At 39.7% G+C, this 18,259-nt stretch overlaps 1 protein-coding gene across 1 annotated transcript; it reads left to right on the plus strand.

The window, feature by feature from the left end:
• The first annotated feature begins 1,057 nt into the window (after positions 1 to 1,057).
• Positions 1,058 to 17,991, plus strand: slc25a48 (solute carrier family 25 member 48). The gene is made up of 7 exons (XM_030061237.1): positions 1,058 to 1,250; positions 3,911 to 3,954; positions 5,072 to 5,143; positions 8,254 to 8,506; positions 11,268 to 11,555; positions 13,636 to 13,769; positions 15,821 to 17,991. Exons 1-7 carry the CDS (start codon positions 1,190 to 1,192, stop codon positions 15,923 to 15,925), a joined length of 957 nt encoding a protein of 318 aa, XP_029917097.1. The 5' UTR covers positions 1,058 to 1,189; the 3' UTR covers positions 15,926 to 17,991.
• Positions 17,992 to 18,259: the final 268 nt, after the last annotated feature.

Consider the following 18,259-nt stretch of genomic DNA (forward strand, 5'->3'; position numbering starts at 1 on the left):
GGGCCTGTCTGCCGTCAAGAGATATTTCACCTCAATAACCCCTATTAGCGCTTTGTAAACTGTGTTAAATGACTCAGTATAATTTTATTGACAGCCAAAGTGTGTCTGGAAATTTTTCTCACAAGAAAACGAAACATAACATACATAACATAACATAGCATAACATAACATAAAAAATCTTTACTAAAAGACAATTATGATTTTATAACACAGTACTTAAACATTTTAGGTCAAGTACATTCTTTCAAATCTCTTCTTACAAATGTGTTTCACATACTTAATTTGTCAGTTTAACACTGATTCTGTGCTTTTATTTTGAAAACAGTGCTTTATTTCATATAGTCATTTGTGTTTCATTGCTATTATCTCTATGCTGATAAGTACATAAGCAGTACAAACCACATAAACAGTTATTATTAGGCCTATTAGTAGGATTGTTATTACAGGTCAGGACCATAAAACCATGTTTCCCTGAATTATCAACAATTCCCTTCCTCCTGAAAAAAAAAAAAAAAAAAAAAAAACTCTATCAATATATCTATCTGTAAGTAGTTTTAAAGGGAGAAAATACTAATATTACCGCAAAGTATCTATTATTATTACTATAGCAATATAATAACTTCAAAGTACAGCAGTACACCACAGTCATATTGTTAATCCCTGCTTTATTGTAGGGATATTGTAGGAGTATTTTGGACCATTCAGACCATTGGAGGTCACTATAAACTCAAAACTGAGCTCCACAGAAACACTGGGAGTTACCATGGGAATATTTTAGGAATATCACAGAGCTAAGTGACTGGCGGCGAGGTGCAGACTTTGCCATGAGTCAGGTATGGATTACAGGTCACATATTTGTATGCAGCGTTTCTCCTCGTGGCTCATTTCCATGCCCTCCCCTCTATAGGCTGCAGGGGTGCTGAGTGCATTTGGAAATCCAGCAGCTGATTGGTCGATAGAACTGCCACTCAGGAATACCCCGCGCTGATTGGTGGGGGGTATGCCAAACTCTCTTATCAACGCAGGCTGAATAGTTTTTGTTTTTTTTTTTTTTCACGGAGGCAGGTCCTCCCACTTGATTGTGGATGAACGGTGAAGTAAGTTTTAGTTTATTTGGGGAGTTTACTTCGCGACTAGATGAGAGGCAGCTGGATGAGGTGCGGACGCGCAAAGGAGCTCTGAGCTGAAGATGCAGACCTCAAAGAGAAACTGTTTCCGTCTGGATGATTTCATTGCAGGATGGATCGGCGGTGAGTGAATTAAAGTTGTTCCTGCTGTCTCCTAGTCCTCTGCTGGAGCCTCCCAGGCAGAGAAAACTGTGTTTCCCCGGTGAATGGGGGGTTACGGTCGGGGATGACCCGGGATCCACGCATTCAATTTCAGTTTTATGTGACTCTATCGTATTTTTGCCTGAATTTCGTTACCAGAGAGGAATAAACAGATTCACACTGAAACATAGCCGCTCTGTTCTGCAGGAAAAAGCCTCTCCACCTCTTTCATGCATCGGGATCCAATGTAAACAAGTGCGGCTTGCATAGACTGCTGCTCACCCCTCCTGCAGCTCTGAAATCCATTGCCCGGCTTTTTCAAGTTGATTAATATTAATTTTAAAAAACAGACCGGCTTCATTTTAGATCTTTTTTAAACGATGTTGCCTAATATAATATTGTCAGTGAGTGAAATGTGTAATTTTAGCATGCATTTATCTTTTGCCAGATGGGCTATTGTGCAACAGGAGCCCTAATTCTGGGCAAACGCTATTCAGAAGGAATGCATGCAGGCGAGCGCGGCCGCTAGGGGCGCTGCAGCGGCAGTTTCTATTATCAGAGGCCTCAACAAGAAATGAGGCCCTTGACACTGACACAGAGCTGAGAGCAAGTTATTGTAAACTAAAAAAAAAAAAAAAAAAAAAAAAAAAAAGGAATAAACAAGGGAGTGAAGTGTTTCTGATTTTATTTTAGAGAATTTATGGAAATTATAATGGAGGACATAATGTAAGAATATTGTTTATGGATTATGATTTATTGTTTGAACTACAAACATAAAGTACCTGTCCTGAACTTCCAGCATTATAACCTAAAAAAAAAACAAAAAACAAAAAGTATTCTACTCCTGCCAAATATCCTGCACTACAAGTGGACCTAAACCTAAGATATAGAAAGATTAAAAACAAAAACTACCAAACCCTATGCTGAAAACTAATTGAAACCACACATAAATTGAAATAAAAATGGAAAACAATTTTTAAAAAGTAATAAAAAAGAAGAACTATTGAAAATCCCAGAAGTTAATAGCAGCTCTGACTGCATTTCACCACTGTGCTGTATAGTTACTATTCAGTAGTGGAAGGTGACCGTACATTTGGATGTTGAGCCGCTGAATTTGTGTCATGTCAAACAGCATTAACTGATATTGGCACCCCACCCACTTTCCTTGTAATTGAGCAGGCCAGAAATTCAGAATAACGTGTGATAAAGGTGTTGTCTGACTGCAGTGTGTCTTGTTGCGCTTGATATAGTCCAAGACATAATTTTGTGAAAAAAAATGTAATGAAATGAAATAGCAAACAAAATAGACACTTAATTCATCTTCGTCATAATCTCAGCGCAGTGAAAAAGAAAATAACACAACTAATGTATAAAACCCCATAGGAATATTATAGAAAAGTTACAGTGATACCATAGGAGATAAAGAATACCATAGTAAGGTCTCCATAAACAAATATTGATAAATATTAAGCACCACAGACACATTACAAGTCCATTTATATCATACTGTAGGCTGCTATCTTCTTTTTCTTCCCTTCTTTCTTTCTTTCTTTCTTTTCCCCCTGCTAATGATCCATATGTTTGATTTGGCTCATAGGGTTGGCTTGTGCATCCACAGTGCCAGGAGAACTAACCTACATATTACAGGAACGCTATAGTGGGTTTTATTTTTGTTTGTCTGTCTGTTTTTTGGGACCGGTTCAGTTTTCCAGAGTTCGGGTTCCAGTCCAGGCTCTTTATAGAACCAGCACAGCGAGCCGGGCTGCGTGGCTCAGTGGACAGAGGCTAAAACAGCTGTAATTCATTTGTTTTCAAGTTGTTCTTTTCCACTGGCGGACACTCAAAACCTTTGTCGAAAACTGCTTAAATCTTTGCATCGTTGTTAAATGATTCTGCCAAGCGTGGACCGACTTCTGCATGAATGTGTGATTTGCAGAGATGTTATCCTCTGCCACTTTTATTCTATATAGTCTGTCTTTTTTTCTCCTAATTCAACAATTCAGATACCTTTTATGCATGAAAAACATGAATTCAAGAGCTGAGGTGGTAGAAATTCATGAAACCAAACTTCCCTTGTAGGATAGCAGACACTAACTTACACTTTATTGCTATTACCTGTAAAGACAATAAACAAGAGTATTATTATTACAGAAATTGCAATATTGCCAAGTGCAGTAACCAAATCACAGAAGCTTTAATAATATTAATATGTGACAAAGCATTGTTGTAAATAAAGTATTATGGTGCTACAGAGGCGCCCTGGCCTTTAAATTGTGTTTTCCAGATGTGAGAAAACACATTTGGGACAGAGGAAAAAACACACCATCATCATTTTAATACTTTTTTTCAGTGAAAGTGGAAATTAGGCTATAATGAAAAAATCAACATTGCTATATGATGTGGAATTGTATTGCAGTTGCAATATCTGTAAAATCAATCAAAATAGGCTATGTTTTTTTGTTTTGTTTTTTTTTTATCATGTCATACAGCCCTAATCAGAAATAAATGGAATGAATCAACATATATCTTTGAGAATATTTTGAAGCATTATTCATTTTGCAGTTGACTTTTGTATTTTATTTCCCCATATTTTGGACATTGACTTTTTTAAAACTCTTTTGTTCTTTCTCTTTCGTCCGCAGGAGCCTCCAGTGTAGTTGTGGGCCACCCGCTGGACACCGTAAAGGTAACAAAATCAGCTCTGCCAACTTGTCAGAGTGTTATTATCAAAACTTAAATGCTGTCCTAACCTGTGTGTTTGCGGTGTGTGACGGAACAAAAGCCTGCACGTCATCAAACCTCCTCCTACTCCTGCTTAGTTGCATTCTTGCGGCACATGTTGTTGTCCTGGTGTGACTTTCGTGTAATTAAGTCTCTTTTAAATACTTGACCCATATTGAAAATGTTCTGTTACCACACGATGGGCTTGGCGTGCGTCTCCAGCTCTGTTGTGACTCATCCTGGGTGATGCCAAAGGCTTTAATTGTATTCATGTTGTTTTAACATCTGGAGCTACAGAGTCATGTAAGGACAAATCGTGTATTTTCAATGTTTTGGTGTCGTTTTGCTTAATGTTGCATGTTTTCCTGAGTTAAAATGAAATGATCGAAGGATAGATACAGTAGTAGTTCAAGTATAGACATTTATTCCTGTCATCTTTCCGAAAAAAAAAGCTTGAGAGAACTGGGAGGCTTTGAATGTCCCGAATTAACCTCCCTTTAACCCTTTCCAGGAAGAACTGCTCTTCTAAAAAAAAAAAAAAAAACTAAATCACATCACTAGGGAACCAGGAAAGCACAAAAATCTGATTGGCTGGTAATGGCTGATGACTGTGGTCAAACAGAAACAAAAACAAGACCTCACAAAAAATACCCTATATGACAAAAACGAACACTGAAACTAATATAAAACTGAACTAAAACTGAGTATTTCCATTGCATTGACATTGGGAACAAAAAGTCGAAACGGAATAGAAAGACACAAAACAGAGGAAAAATAAGAAAAAAAATGTAAACCTATAGTAATCAGTGATTACCACGGGTCACTTGCTGCTTATACACCATTCACTTTCAGTTATGTTGATTGATTATACTATGTTAAGTTTGGGTTCCTTAAGTTCTGTTGATGATTGTTTGTAAGACTCATATGACTATATCACTAGTTTTTATATACGACTGTTAGATGGGAAAATGCATATATGTCTTTTTGTGCAATCCTGAATCTGGCAAGTTCTGTTCAGTTCTAGTCTTTTAATGCTTATGTATTGTGGAAGCAGTGACTCTGATGTGTTGCCTCTCCTCCAGACTCGTCTCCAGGCGGGGAAAGGATATAAGAACATGCTGCACTGTGTCCTCACCATCTACAGGAAGGAAACCGTAAGCAACCTGTCTGTCTCTTTATAAGCCCGTCTCACTCTGTCTCAATGTTGAACTCTAGGTACTTGGTCTTCTGTAAAATTCCTACTAATCCAGCGTAATCTAATTACAGCTTGATTTTTTCCCCACTCATTTTCTGTAAGCAAGAGATCGCTCTAACTGTTTTAAGTTGTTGTAAAGGAACAGTTCACTCAAAGAGTCTCCCGCTGCTGCACTCCATCCATCCAGAGGTTTTCTGTGAGGTGATGCTTTCATTCCACCATGATTTCCCGTCTCTCCTCACCCTGTTACAGTGTTGCCTGGTGCATATTTGTTTGTGGAGCTGAAACCGTCAAATATTTACATGCAAAAGACTCAACAGCAGCGGCTCTTTCCAAAAACAAAGACATGAATACCCCCTCCGCCATCAACGTTCACAAATTCGATGAGGGTAGCCACAGATAACCTCTGACGCAGCACTGAGGACAGTAAAACTCTCCAGTGATAATAATGATTTTAGTGATCCATATTCCTGTGTGGAATCCAGTCAAGGTGTCACATTCAGATCAATGCAGGTCAGTGCAGCGCCCCACATAGAGGTGGCGTGACAAATACATGAGAAACAAACTCCAACACTAAACTATGATGAGTCACATAGTATTAATCATTATGGTCAAATATTTCCAGTTAGAGCAGCAAGGAAATTTGTCTGATTTGTCTCATGACTGAAGGATGTTACAAAACACTTAAAACCACATTGTCTTGTGACACAGGATTGAGCGACGGGTGTGATTCTGTTTCCCCGTCAGAAAGGCTTTCTTGACGGCAGTGGAGAAATCAGCATCGATGTTATTCAGAGTGAAACTGCAGGCACGCTTGCGTCAAGATGCCAGGAATTAATTAAAGGTGGCTTGTGAAAGAGTTAAAAAAGAAAAAGAAAAAAAGAAAAGCCAACTGGTTTCAACCACAGTTTGGCCCTGAAGAAGAGGAAGAAGACTTGAGGTTAAAACCAACCGGCTTTTTAACTCTGACGTGTCTTTTCTTAGACAGGCATTATAATTAAATTCGTAGTATCTTCCCTTTCTTCCTGACGCAACAATGACTGAAGATTGCCAAAGAGGTCTTTTTTTTTCTCACAATATTGACCAGTTGTGGCGTCCATAATCATGAGCACTAATATCGCTCTTCGCGTTATAAATGCAGCAACTCCTCAAGAGCACCATGACCCTTTTTTTAAGAGTGGAGTTTGAAGTTTGATTAATTTTTTCCAACCATTTTCCGTCTTTTTCTCTCAGCTGATATAGGCCATGGTGCCACCATAATTTTATTCCTCAGGTGGAAACGCCTCGGCAACAGCATTTAGATGTGTCATGGGATGCAACAACCCTGAAAAGAACTGAATCCAGGGATAATAATGAAAAACAATAATACCAATAATGACACATAATCATGCATACTTCAATCTGGGATTAGGTCTTGCACTAGACAACCAATGTAGTAGTTCTATAATCCATCTATCAGTCAGACAGACAGTCAGACTGCAATTTATTGATCGATAATAAATTGCCAAATCAGTCTAACCTTGATATCAGTGCAGGGTGCAGATTCGGTGCTGCTTGTGAGTGAACTAAATCAACTTACTGCTTTTGGATGATCGAACAAACTCCTGTTTGTCTAGTCGCAGGAACATGGGTGCAGTTTACGACTTATCGGACTGTTCCAACAAATACTTTTCAGATGATGAGAATAAACATTGCAGTTCAAGTTGGTTCATGTTCAGCATCGAGCTCGCGCCAAAACCTGTACACACCCGCTGTTATTACCCAGGTTTCACTGTGCTGGGATATTCTCGGAAATGTCAGGTGGCTGCAGGTTTAGCTGTGCAATTAACATGAGCAAAACCTGAGCGGTAGTCTGGTCAATAAAGTCTATCTATCTATCTATCTATCTATCTATCTATCTATCTATCTATCTATCTATCAGTCAGCCGTGTGTTGGCAGGAAGACAAACAAGTGTCAGCCAAGCTTGTGTCCAGATCACAATGCACGGGTCACACACACACACACACACACACACACACACACACACACACCTACAAGCTGCACATTGTAGCCATTCTGTGTTGCTTGTGATCAAATTATTAAAACCTGCTGACAGGTCGATCTCATTCCAGTTGGCTGATAGATTTTTGATTGTGAAAATGCAGTGTGTAAATAGCTAATTTTTAAAACCTAATTATTAAAACCTGGCGACAGATAGATCCCATTCCTGCTTGTAAATAGACGTTTGAGTGTGAAAAAAAAAAACATTTGCGTTAGCTGAAATAAAACCAGAAAAAATTCAAAAATTACTGCAATAGTATAATAAATCGCAGATATTACTATTATCACTAATACTATGATTAATAATGAGGAAAATGAATCTTTGGTAAGTAATCGATGACAGTAATCACATAAAACAACTACACCTTTATGTAAATTGTGATTTATCGTCGGTGGCACAACAACAGACCACCTGAACATACTGCTTATCACTATTATCCTTTTTAAAATTATTTTTCTTTGCCCTTTCGCTGTTGTTGCTACAAGCATTATGAAAGCTTCACTTCATCGCACATTTTCTGTATCTTTGATGTCGCCAGTTTTAGGAGGTAGTGGTGGGAGTGAAGGGAGAAGTACGATGAGTTGCTCAACCGGAATCACCAGGACAAAATATTTCTTATGAATACCAACAAGACGAAACAGTGAATCAAAATCACTCGTCACCACATCAGGTGTCAGGGTCAGCTCTTTATTCCTTGTACGTTATCGCGGACTCGCTTGTCTCAGTGGTCAGATGATAAATGAGCGTGTTGGACAGCTGTGTTACAGTTTCATCATAACCCTAACACCCCCACATTTTTCCCATAAAAGCACAAGAAGAAATGATACTCCCAGCAAATACCTTCTGTTCACCATTTTGCATTTCTGTGGGCTGCTGGCTGTGGTTATCATGTTCTCATTAATTGTCTGAAAATTACATTTAATAAAGAAAATGTGATGTTTTTTTTTATTTGTATTTTGGGGATTTTGGCAACCAGTTTTAAAATGCATCTGTCTCTCTGTGTGTCTGTCTACCTGTTGTTTTGCAGGCCGCAGGCTTTTTCAAGGGCATGTCGTTCCCGCTGGCCAGCATCACCCTCTACAACTCAGCCGTGTTTGGCTTCTTCAGCAACGCCCAGAGATTCATAAGCAAGTATCGCTATGGCGACGGTCGACATCCATGTGGCATGCTGGACCTGACCGTGGCCAGCATGCTGACCGGCCTGATGTCTGTGGGACTGGGAGCCCCGGTCGACCTGGTCAAGATCAGACTGCAGATGCAGACGCAGTCGCTCCTAGCAGGTGAATTTGATTCGGGGGTTTGCGTGTTTCCCTCCGGCAGCAGGGAGTGTGAAGCAGTGTTTTCCAAAGCTTCAAGGACAGTCAGGGGTTTTAAGTCAGTAACGATAATGTAGGTTTCCTCATTCCAGAAACAGGAAGTAATCCCTGAAAAACACTTTATTGTCACAGCTGTGTCTTTTCAAGCTAGGTTTGACAATGTGCAGTTTGTATTGTAAAACAAAAGAAAATGAGGACATGATTAAATCTAATTTACATGTTCCTGCAGTGCATTTGTTTGGGTAAATGCAAACTTGATGTAGAGCAGAAGTAGATGGGCTCTAACTCCACATAATAAAGTTCATATTCAGAATGCAAGTGGAAATGCAGACCCAGCCAGTGCTAACAGGGGAACTGGTTTTGTCGTGGGCTTTCTTTGCCTCAGTGCAAGCAGACATGTATTGTCCATTTTAAAATAAAAGGAGTCTTTGTTCCAAAGGTAAAATAGTCCCCTGGTCAGAATGAGACTACAAATGCTGACTCTGCATGTCCTGCCAAGTGAACTGGTTTTAGTTTTCTCCAGGCCCTGTAGGCCCTGTGTGCACACTTTGAAAGCAGGAAAAGAAACATGTTTTATGCTGAAGTTCATGATCAAAATCAGACTGCAAATGCAGATCTAGTTTATCCCAGCAGATGGAAAAAACTATTGTCTTGTGTTTTATCTTTCATTTTTGTGGTGAAGCACAATATCTGGTCTGTTTGCCAAACTTTTCTTTCAAAGTTAAAACCAAGGCAAAGTCAAAATAAAAGAGCAAATACAGACTAATCAAGCGATTTTTTTCTTTATGTATTTGTACTCTTCAATGAATATGCTTTGCCTGCTGAACTGCCTTTTGTTCCAATGTTCAAATTATTAAATCCTGCTGACAGATAGATCCCGTTCCCACTGGCAAATGGGTTTTTGATGGTGTCCAAACAGAACTTAACTTGACAGAAATTATGCTTGTTGTGTCAGACGTGTTAATTTTTTTTCCTCCATGAACTCATAATTTCATCATTGATACATTATTATCATTTTATGTGAGTCAGTACAGTCTGGTTGTCAGCCAGCTCACTATCACTATTCTGTTAACACTCACTAACAAATCTTGAAATATATTATCCTAACATTAACATTATTAATTATCTACATTACAGTTTGTTCAAGTAACTGAGCTGAGCTACAACTCAGAGTGTAGCTTCATGTTTCGCAGTTAAGATAACATTTGGGGAAAAAAATCAACCTTATCACACTACTCACTGTTACTTAGAACATTACTTAATGCATCATCTGCAGACACATCATTACAAGCTGTTTTGACTAGCGCTCTTTTTCTGGGCTGGTAGTTTTCCACCGATAGTTTTCTGAGGACCTCAGTGATGGAGCCACGGGGGGCATGCTGGGATATTTGAGATTTCACTTCAGCTGCACCCATTGCAAGAATGACCAGTCTGCAGTTTTTCTTGCAGGACAGCCACAGGATGGACAAGCCACATCACTTTGTTCAACTGTAAAACAATAAAAGTGAGGGCAGACGGTTTGATTGTAGCAGGAAATGAGGCATGAAAATTTTACTGCATGTTGTTTGCAGTGTCAGTCAGGCTCACACACTTTGTCTGTTGTCATTGGAATCATCCGGTGACTGATTACTCTTGAACGACGTCCAACAGTGAGTCACTCTGGCCCAGATTTTTTTATATATATATATAGATGTAGCCTGTTGATATCACGGTACAAAGTGCCAGAGACGTCAGACAGTAACAGCTTTTGAACATCTGTTCAGTTACTTTTATGTGATTGCGATATCTGAATTGCCCGAATGTGGTACACGTCACCCTGTTCGTACTTTGATATAGGATTATAAAAAGTGACAGTAAGACAGTTTATCAGCTATGATTAAAAAAAATTATATGTACAGATGTGGCAGGGCACTGAAAGAGTCAGAGATGGACATGCCGTTGCTGACGAAATGTCATCGGGTCAGTCTCTCCACGAACTCACCCAGTGTCCTAGATTCTTTTTCTGGTGGTGTCTGCTAAAATCAATGCAGATTTAAAGGAACAGTCACCCTTTTAAATACAGAAGAAGAAAACAGCTCTTTATAAAGGCATTCTGGGAGAAGTAGGAAGTCACTGAAGTAACTGCGGTAAAATTAGACCAGGCAGGTTGAGGGAAAGCAAGTGCAACAACTACAACACTTCATCACAAAATAACTCGTAGCATGCATTGAACATGACAAACTGATAATATGAAGCAGTGCCAGAGGCTCTGAGGGGACTTCGTTTTTTTAATTGCTTTAGGCAGGGTGGCAGCTGCTGTAGGTTGATTGCACAGATTCATGAAAATAGCAGCCATCTGTAAGACTGTGCATGTGAACAGTCGACGATGCAGATTTGCACACTCACACACACCGTCACTTTGTAAGTGTGTCACCCACCGCTGTTAGAGAGAACCCTTTTCCACCAGGAGAGCATCTCATGGGTCTTCAAAAGAAACTCTTTTCTTCATTTACAAGTTTGTCTTAGTCAATTTATCATTCATTAACTTTTTATTCACCACCTTTAGAACTTTTTACTCTTCATTCACCTCCTGCCACCTCTATAGTTTCCTGTAGAAATGATGCAATTTACCGTCAGAAATCAATAAAGTCCATCTTATCTTATCCGTGAAAGTTGGCCAAGCCCTTACTTTTCTTTTTCCACATTCACTAACTTGCATATAATATTTGGATTTCTTTTTATCCAGAGAACCTGCAACTTGCCGGCAATGCATCGAGCAGCACCAACATCCCCCTGAGCTCCGTCGACATCTCGGGCCAGAGACTCTACAGAGGCCCCATCCACTGCATCAGCAGCATCCTGCAGACTGAAGGCGTCCTGGGGCTGTACAGGGGGGCTGGAGCCATGGTCCTGAGGGACGTGCCTGGATACACTCTCTACTTCATCCCTTATACCATCTTCTGCAACCTGCTGACGCCTGACGACATGTCCAGCCCTCACCCCTGCTCCATTTGGCTGGCTGGTGGACTGGCAGGTAAGCGTGGTGGCTGGAGTTTTAAAGCTGCAGTTTACAAGTTTAACACTGAAATAACTAGAAATAAATAGGGTATAGTCTGTATTAGCAGTCTGTGTGTTCATGCCTAAATTAAAGTGTACCAAAACAAATAATGTTGTGTCAGCTTCAGGCTCGATGATTTCATCAAGAGGGCTGACAGGTGTGGACCATCTGAGGGGAGGGGTGATGAGACTAACGATGAATTTTAATTTCAAGGCAGAAAGTTGCATGTTGCAGCTTTAATGTGTTGGTGGTGTTTAGACGTGTTTCTCATGCTGATGGAGGGTAAAATGTGGCAGGGTGCTTTTATTTAGGACTTACATGTAGTCTGAAAATTGAGTTTGGAACCTGGGAATTTAAGTGGACTTGTAACTCCTCTTCCAAACTCCAGGGGGCAGTGATGGTAACCTGCTATGAGCTTTGGTAACTCTGGCTGATGGTGAAAATACATATATTTACTAGTAATTTGTCATATATATCTACCACATTATAGAATAGATCTGTGATTATTTCATTGGTCTTATTTGCAGAATAACTTGATTCTCATTATGTCCTTTGTTATTACCCATAAAACTATGTACTGGCCTAGATTTGAATACTGGGTTATATAAACCGATGTTTATTTGTATCCTTGGTGTTGTAAACAGCTGGAGTCTACGTTGCTGTTTGAGTTGCACCACAGGATGGTCTTGGTTAGTTCTCTTGCTTGTTTCCTGGAAAATTTAGGTTGTTGCCAGGCAGGGTAACTGTAAATGTCACGATGTTCACATGTGGAAATTTCCAACTGTTTTCTGAAAGATCCAGTGCAATAATTTAAAATCAGTGAGGAATTTTTAGTGTTTGTTGGAGTTTTAGGTGGTTAGCTTGTAGCACTGAGACAAAACTTTCCACTGGAGGACAGTATTTCTGCCTTTTGGTTGTAAATATTCAGTGTTGGAGAATCAACACCAGCAGTAATGGAAGCTGAGAGGTTTTGGCTAGTTTGGCAAGTATCTGGTTATTGTCTAGTTATGGGGCATTTCATTTAATATGCATAGTCTACTATTGAGCAATCGGAGCATTCATCAAAACCTGGGTGCAGGTGACATCATTTACATCAGGTGGTTGATTGGAATACAAAATGTATTTGATTTTATTGATAGGCAGAAGTTTTTCAGAGGGCGAGAGCCAATAACTTAAAACTCACAGCTCCTTTGTTAAATCAGTAGAGAATTAACTGTAAAAGGCTTTTAGAGGTTAGGTTTCCTGTAACTGTTGTGGTTTGTAGAGCAGGGGTGTGTATGTCTTTACTTACAAACTTACAAACAGCTGACCACAGTGTTTGACATGAGTCCTGACACTGCCGAGGGGGGCCTGTATCCTCAGAAGACCTGCAGTGCAGGCCTGTGGATTGTGTCTGCACCGCAGTGGGAAATCTCGGGTCTCACAGGTCCAAGTTAGTTTGTTGCAACAAGAAAAATGCCTTCCAGATGCCGGCCACGTGATACAGGCAACATGTGTGGGAGTGAAGGCCAGAAGTAAAAACAGCTGTGTGCCCTAAATCAAGGAGATGTGGATGTTTAGCTTTTCGGTCAGAGTTCTTGAACAGACTCTAACTGTGGATGGTTTGTAGGGTAACCACTTGCTAATGTCCATTATAACACCTGTGCTAGAAAATTTGGAAACATCTTAAGCTGCTGATATCCAGAATACATAGTCTGGTTTTCTTGTCTTATCAAATTAACTTCACCTTGTGCCAAAAACACATTAAGGTGCTGTTTCCACAGACAAACACTCAAGTAATTGAGTTTAGAACCATAGAAGATTTTGACATCATTGTCAGAGATAAGAAGCTGAAAATCAGTACTTGGTGAGCATGGATGATGCACAGAGTCATGATTGCCGAATAATGCAGATTAGTAAAACTATACCAAGGCGAAAGGAAGGCAGGTAAACTAGATTTAATTTTGTTGTCTGTAAAATCTGTAAGTAATGAGGGTTTGCAAGGCAAGGGAAGGGCTGCAGTGTCGGTGTCTTGCTGTCCACTGGACCTAAAGCTCACTGACCTCTTTGCCTTCAGGGTCAATTTCCTGGGTGACGGCCACCCCGGCTGACGTGGTGAAGAGCCGAATGCAGGCTGATGCTCAACTGCAGAGGAAGTACAAGGGCATCCTGCACTGCATCATCGACAGCTACAAGACCGAGGGACTGCAAGTAAGCCACATCTCCACTTCACTTAACTCTAACCTTTTTTTTCTGGAAGGGAAATCTGATTTGATTTACCACAGAAGCATGAAACAAGCAAATAAAGACACCCCATGTTAAGCAGCCTTATTTTCAGCAGATTTCAGTTTGATGCACATGTAAAATTAGACAGTTCTTGGGACAGATTCTTTAAATTCAGTGTTACTCAGCCAATGTGGCATGTAACGTAAGTCAAATAAAACAGTTTCCTCAGGTTCGCTCAACCTTGAGCAAATAAATTTGTGTGAGATGTTCCTGCAACCGACCTGCTTCTGATTGCAAATACAGGCTGTGCACGGGGAGTCCTGTTCACTATGATTTCTGTTCTGTTTTACTAAAAACAGCTGGGCAAACATTTAGACTGGCTTAAAATCGAATTCCATAACATTTGAGGAGTCTTTAAAAGCCTTAAATTTGGCCTCCTCAAGTTTGCAGACACTGTGACTTGGCCTCTTCACTGTTTGAATACATGTTGGATACAACTCACTGACTACACACTGTATGCTGTACCAGCTGATTTACTGTAAATGGAGCAGATGCTATGATCGTTGAGAGCGTGGATCCCCTAGAAAAGTGACCCAGAGCAGAGGGTGGCTTTCGGACGTCTGCCATATCTCTTCTTGGAATTTTTTGGAAGCGCAGCGGTCCACGTGTTTCTGTCTGTGAATGAAACCTCGGCGTCCATCCAAGACCTCGCGCTACCTGCCAAGTCTTTTTCACTGGAGTAGCTAGCTGGCACCACATCACATGCACATGTGCAGCACCAGATCGTCCCCCATCCAAGCCCGAAATACTGATAAAATTAGTCTTTGCTGGATAAATCAGTAAGGGTCACTGTAGGGTTTCCCTGTTCTCAAAGTCTGTCCCTGGTGGCCACCGTACATTCTCTGTGACTGTGAGCCAATCAAATCAATGCAAAACAGTGGCTCTCTATGACATAGGCTCCTGATTGGCTGCCTGTTGCTTTAAACAGGCATCTGAACTGTGTGAATGTTAATGAGCTGTGCCTGAGAATAAGACCAAAAAATGTTAGACAGCACATTTTAAATTAAAAGTATGAATCTGCTACTGTCTCTTCACTAATATGTCTTTCAAACCATTGACCCGGGTCAGACTGGGGTTATTTGCCCCATGTTCAACTCTTCCTTTGTCAATTTTGTCAATCAAACCAAGTCAGTCAACACGGGTTAATCAGTGGTCATGACCATTCAGATGCATAACGCAATGCATAACGCTTAACTTACATGCTGGAAGTGGACGGACCAAACAGCAAGAAAGGATTACAAAATCTATGGAGAATGAAAAGTTTCACTCATTTAATTCACTCAATCTACCATCCGGTCAAACATTTAATATATATATAGTACTTAAGTTTTTCAGCAGGGCGTGGGATAACTGTTGCATAATGTAAGACATTGTCCTAATGTAATAAAATGAGTTTCATATAAGACCTGAGCTGAAGTGAGCCAAAAAGTGAACTTCATCCCCTATATACTTTTTTTTTTTTAACTCTCCTCTGTAATGATTTATTTCTTTTGATGGGTCAATAAATGCCAGCAGCAGTGTCCCGGCCCTCGTCAGCTTCAGCTCGGGCCACATAAGGTGAATTATGGGAATTCAGGTCGCCTCCAAAGTCACAAGACCGGCGGCAGATTTGACGGCAGACAGCTTCCTGCTGTCAGGGCTCAGACAAAACAGATTTCAGGTTGTGGTGTAATCTAAGGCTTAAATAAGCACCTTTCCGGTTATGTAATGCATCCAAAGTATCACACCTCGTGCACAGAAAACCTTTTGCAGACACAGCAGTCTGAACATGAGATAAACAGCAGACAGTCATCGGCGTTTGAGGAGACAGGGCTTGAACGAGCTCCTCTGGTCAGTGCGAGTCAGGTTATTGAAGGGCGGTTTCACCTGAAGCAAAACAAGCCGTAAAACATTGTGCTTTTCCTTTGTTAAGTAATAACTAGTTCTTGCATTGGTGTTTGTCATCCCTAAAATCCTCCATGTATTTTTGCGTGCAGGTCTTCTTCCGTGGTGCATCAGTGAACGCCATCCGAGGCTTCCCGATGAGCGCCACCATGTTCCTGAGCTACGAACTCTCCCTCAAGTTCTTCAGGAGCTTATAAGACGATGCAATGTTGATGGCAGAGTTGAAGGCATGCACCGGGATTTCTGGCACAAAAGCACATGCAGTGTTTCCCACACAGTTTGCCAGTGAAATCAGTGTGTTCCTTTGAGTTTAAGACCATCGTTAGTTGGTCAGTCTGGGATCGGCCTGTCCCACCAGCAGAACTTTACCTGGATGGTGATCCTCTGAACTTCAGACACCTGCAGCCTTTTCCATGAAGACATCGTTACTCAACTTTACGCTGGCTTTACTCTTGTGCATTATCACACATAGTCACTGAATACATGCGATACTACACAGGAGTGTCAGGCCAGTCTTGAAGTTCATCAGTAAGAAAGGACTTATATTTTTAACTATGAATTATAAGGGAATATGAGTTAATTGTAATAATCCACTTGAATGCTCGTGTGAAAACACTGACATTTGCAGTACATCTCTGAGTCTGGTTTGGGACAACACTACGTTATATTTCTCTTAAACACAATACAAAACGTAGACAAAACATCTAAGGGGTTTGGTTGTATTAAGATTTCCATTATACGATTACATTTTTTTTTTTTTTTTTAACGGTGAAGCTAGTCAAATACATAAGTGATTTAACACATAGAGATGACATGATACATGACACCACATGCATACATACAGTTCTACAGCTGGACGTAAGCATTGCATTAAATAGACTGTGGCATAAGAGTAAAGGATGAGTTGATACTGCAAATGACTGTAGGAAAGGAAGAAAAGAAAAATGAGAAAAGAAAGCAAGAGAGAAAAAAATGTTTAACCACTTGACAGTTTTTTCATTGACTTTGTGGGTTTAGATTCCAACTCTTCATATCGCTGTATTTTATGTTTTGTAGCTAGAAGGAGGAAAGGGAGAAAGACATAAACAACAACAGTGTCCACCAGTGGGACAGGGCGTGCAACATTATGCAGAGGAATTGACTTATCTTTATAAAATAATTAACTACATCAAATTAAAACAACATAAGAACTGTCTTCGATAGTGTAGCACTAAGTCCTGTGATTGGATTTGGATTTTTTTCATTTTGGTTCTGATGGTTTTGTTTGAGTTCTAGTTTTGGGAGTGACTGTGGATGCAGTGATAGAAGGACATAAGAGGGATTTATATGTTTGCACGAGGGATTGCATAATACAAACCATAAATCAAATGTTTTTACACAAATGTTTCAGGTTTTTTTTATCTTGCACATGAAGTAGAAGGTGAAACTATAGCCTAAGGGTTCAATTCCTATTTTTTTTCTTTACATTTTGTTGTTATTTTTTTTTCAGTCTGTTTTTAATTTGAACATTGTTTTTGGGAAGTTTATGATAATACCCTCAATTGACCGATGTATTTCCAAAAAGTTTTTTTTTTTTTTTTTCATGTACGCTGTGTTGAAAAGTAATCCAAACCTGTGTTGCCCCAAACTACACACACTGGTTGTATTGTAAATGACACAGCCTTCCATTCGCAACATGTGAAATGTTTTATCCTGTGTAAATGTCACATCCATGAATGCACGCTGCGCATTCATCACGCCTTCCACTGCACATGTACCATATGTGCATCCCATGTTACAGACCACTTGTACATATGTGCGTGTTTCTTATATTAAGAAAAGCGAAGGAGTTTTTACAAGTTAATTTTAACTTTCTGTTAACATACAAAAATGTTTCCTGTAATACCTCTCAAATTCTTGAATTCAGATGCATGAAATAATACAGTTATGTTATGGCTTTTTTTAATCCACTGCATTAATTTACAATCACTAGTTAATCAACAGTTACATAACCTTTACTACACATAACTGCACGTAAATGAAGTTTGATTTTAAAATGAGATATCCAACTTTTGAAAGAACTCACCTTCTTTCTTTTCTGATTGCTTACATGAAAGTAAAGCTCAGTGGTTGATTTTTTGTTTTTTTTAACTTTCCCCTCCCTTGTGTTGTCTTACAAACTTCAGCTAGCAAAGTCTTTTCAAAATGGATATTTATCATTTTAGAATGAAAGCCTTCAAAGTAATAGCCTTGCTTGCTGTCAGAATTTATTGTAGGTTTTTTTGTCTTTTTTTTTGGTAAAAGATGTCTTATCTCATGTAAATATATGTACATATGTGAACTGCCATTCCACATGGCAGAGAGTCAGAAATATCTATTTTAAAATTAAAGCTTTTAAACTCATCAGTTGCTTCTTTGAATCTCGTCTTCTCAGAAGAACGTGCAGCTCACGTGACGGAGTCTTGTGACAGGGGCTGCAGAAAGATAATCAGCTGGTGCCAGATAAACAACCGATTTGGTTTGCATGTGTTTAATGCCACATGTGGGAGTTG

Source organism: Myripristis murdjan, chromosome 10 (genome assembly GCF_902150065.1).
Source record: "Myripristis murdjan chromosome 10, fMyrMur1.1, whole genome shotgun sequence".
Lineage (NCBI taxonomy): Eukaryota > Metazoa > Chordata > Actinopteri > Holocentriformes > Holocentridae > Myripristis > Myripristis murdjan.

Bases quoted from the DNA above. Each gene is read 5' to 3' on its own strand.
- slc25a48 (XM_030061237.1), top strand. From the start codon at position 1,190: ATGCAGACCTCAAAGAGAAACTGTTTCCGTCTGGATGATTTCATTGCA. The intron at 5,144-8,253 runs GTAAGCAACCTG...GTTGTTTTGCAG, and splicing joins CCATCTACAGGAAGGAAACC to GCCGCAGGCTTTTTCAAGGG. The intron at 13,770-15,820 runs GTAAGCCACATC...TTTTGCGTGCAG, and splicing joins ACAAGACCGAGGGACTGCAA to GTCTTCTTCCGTGGTGCATC.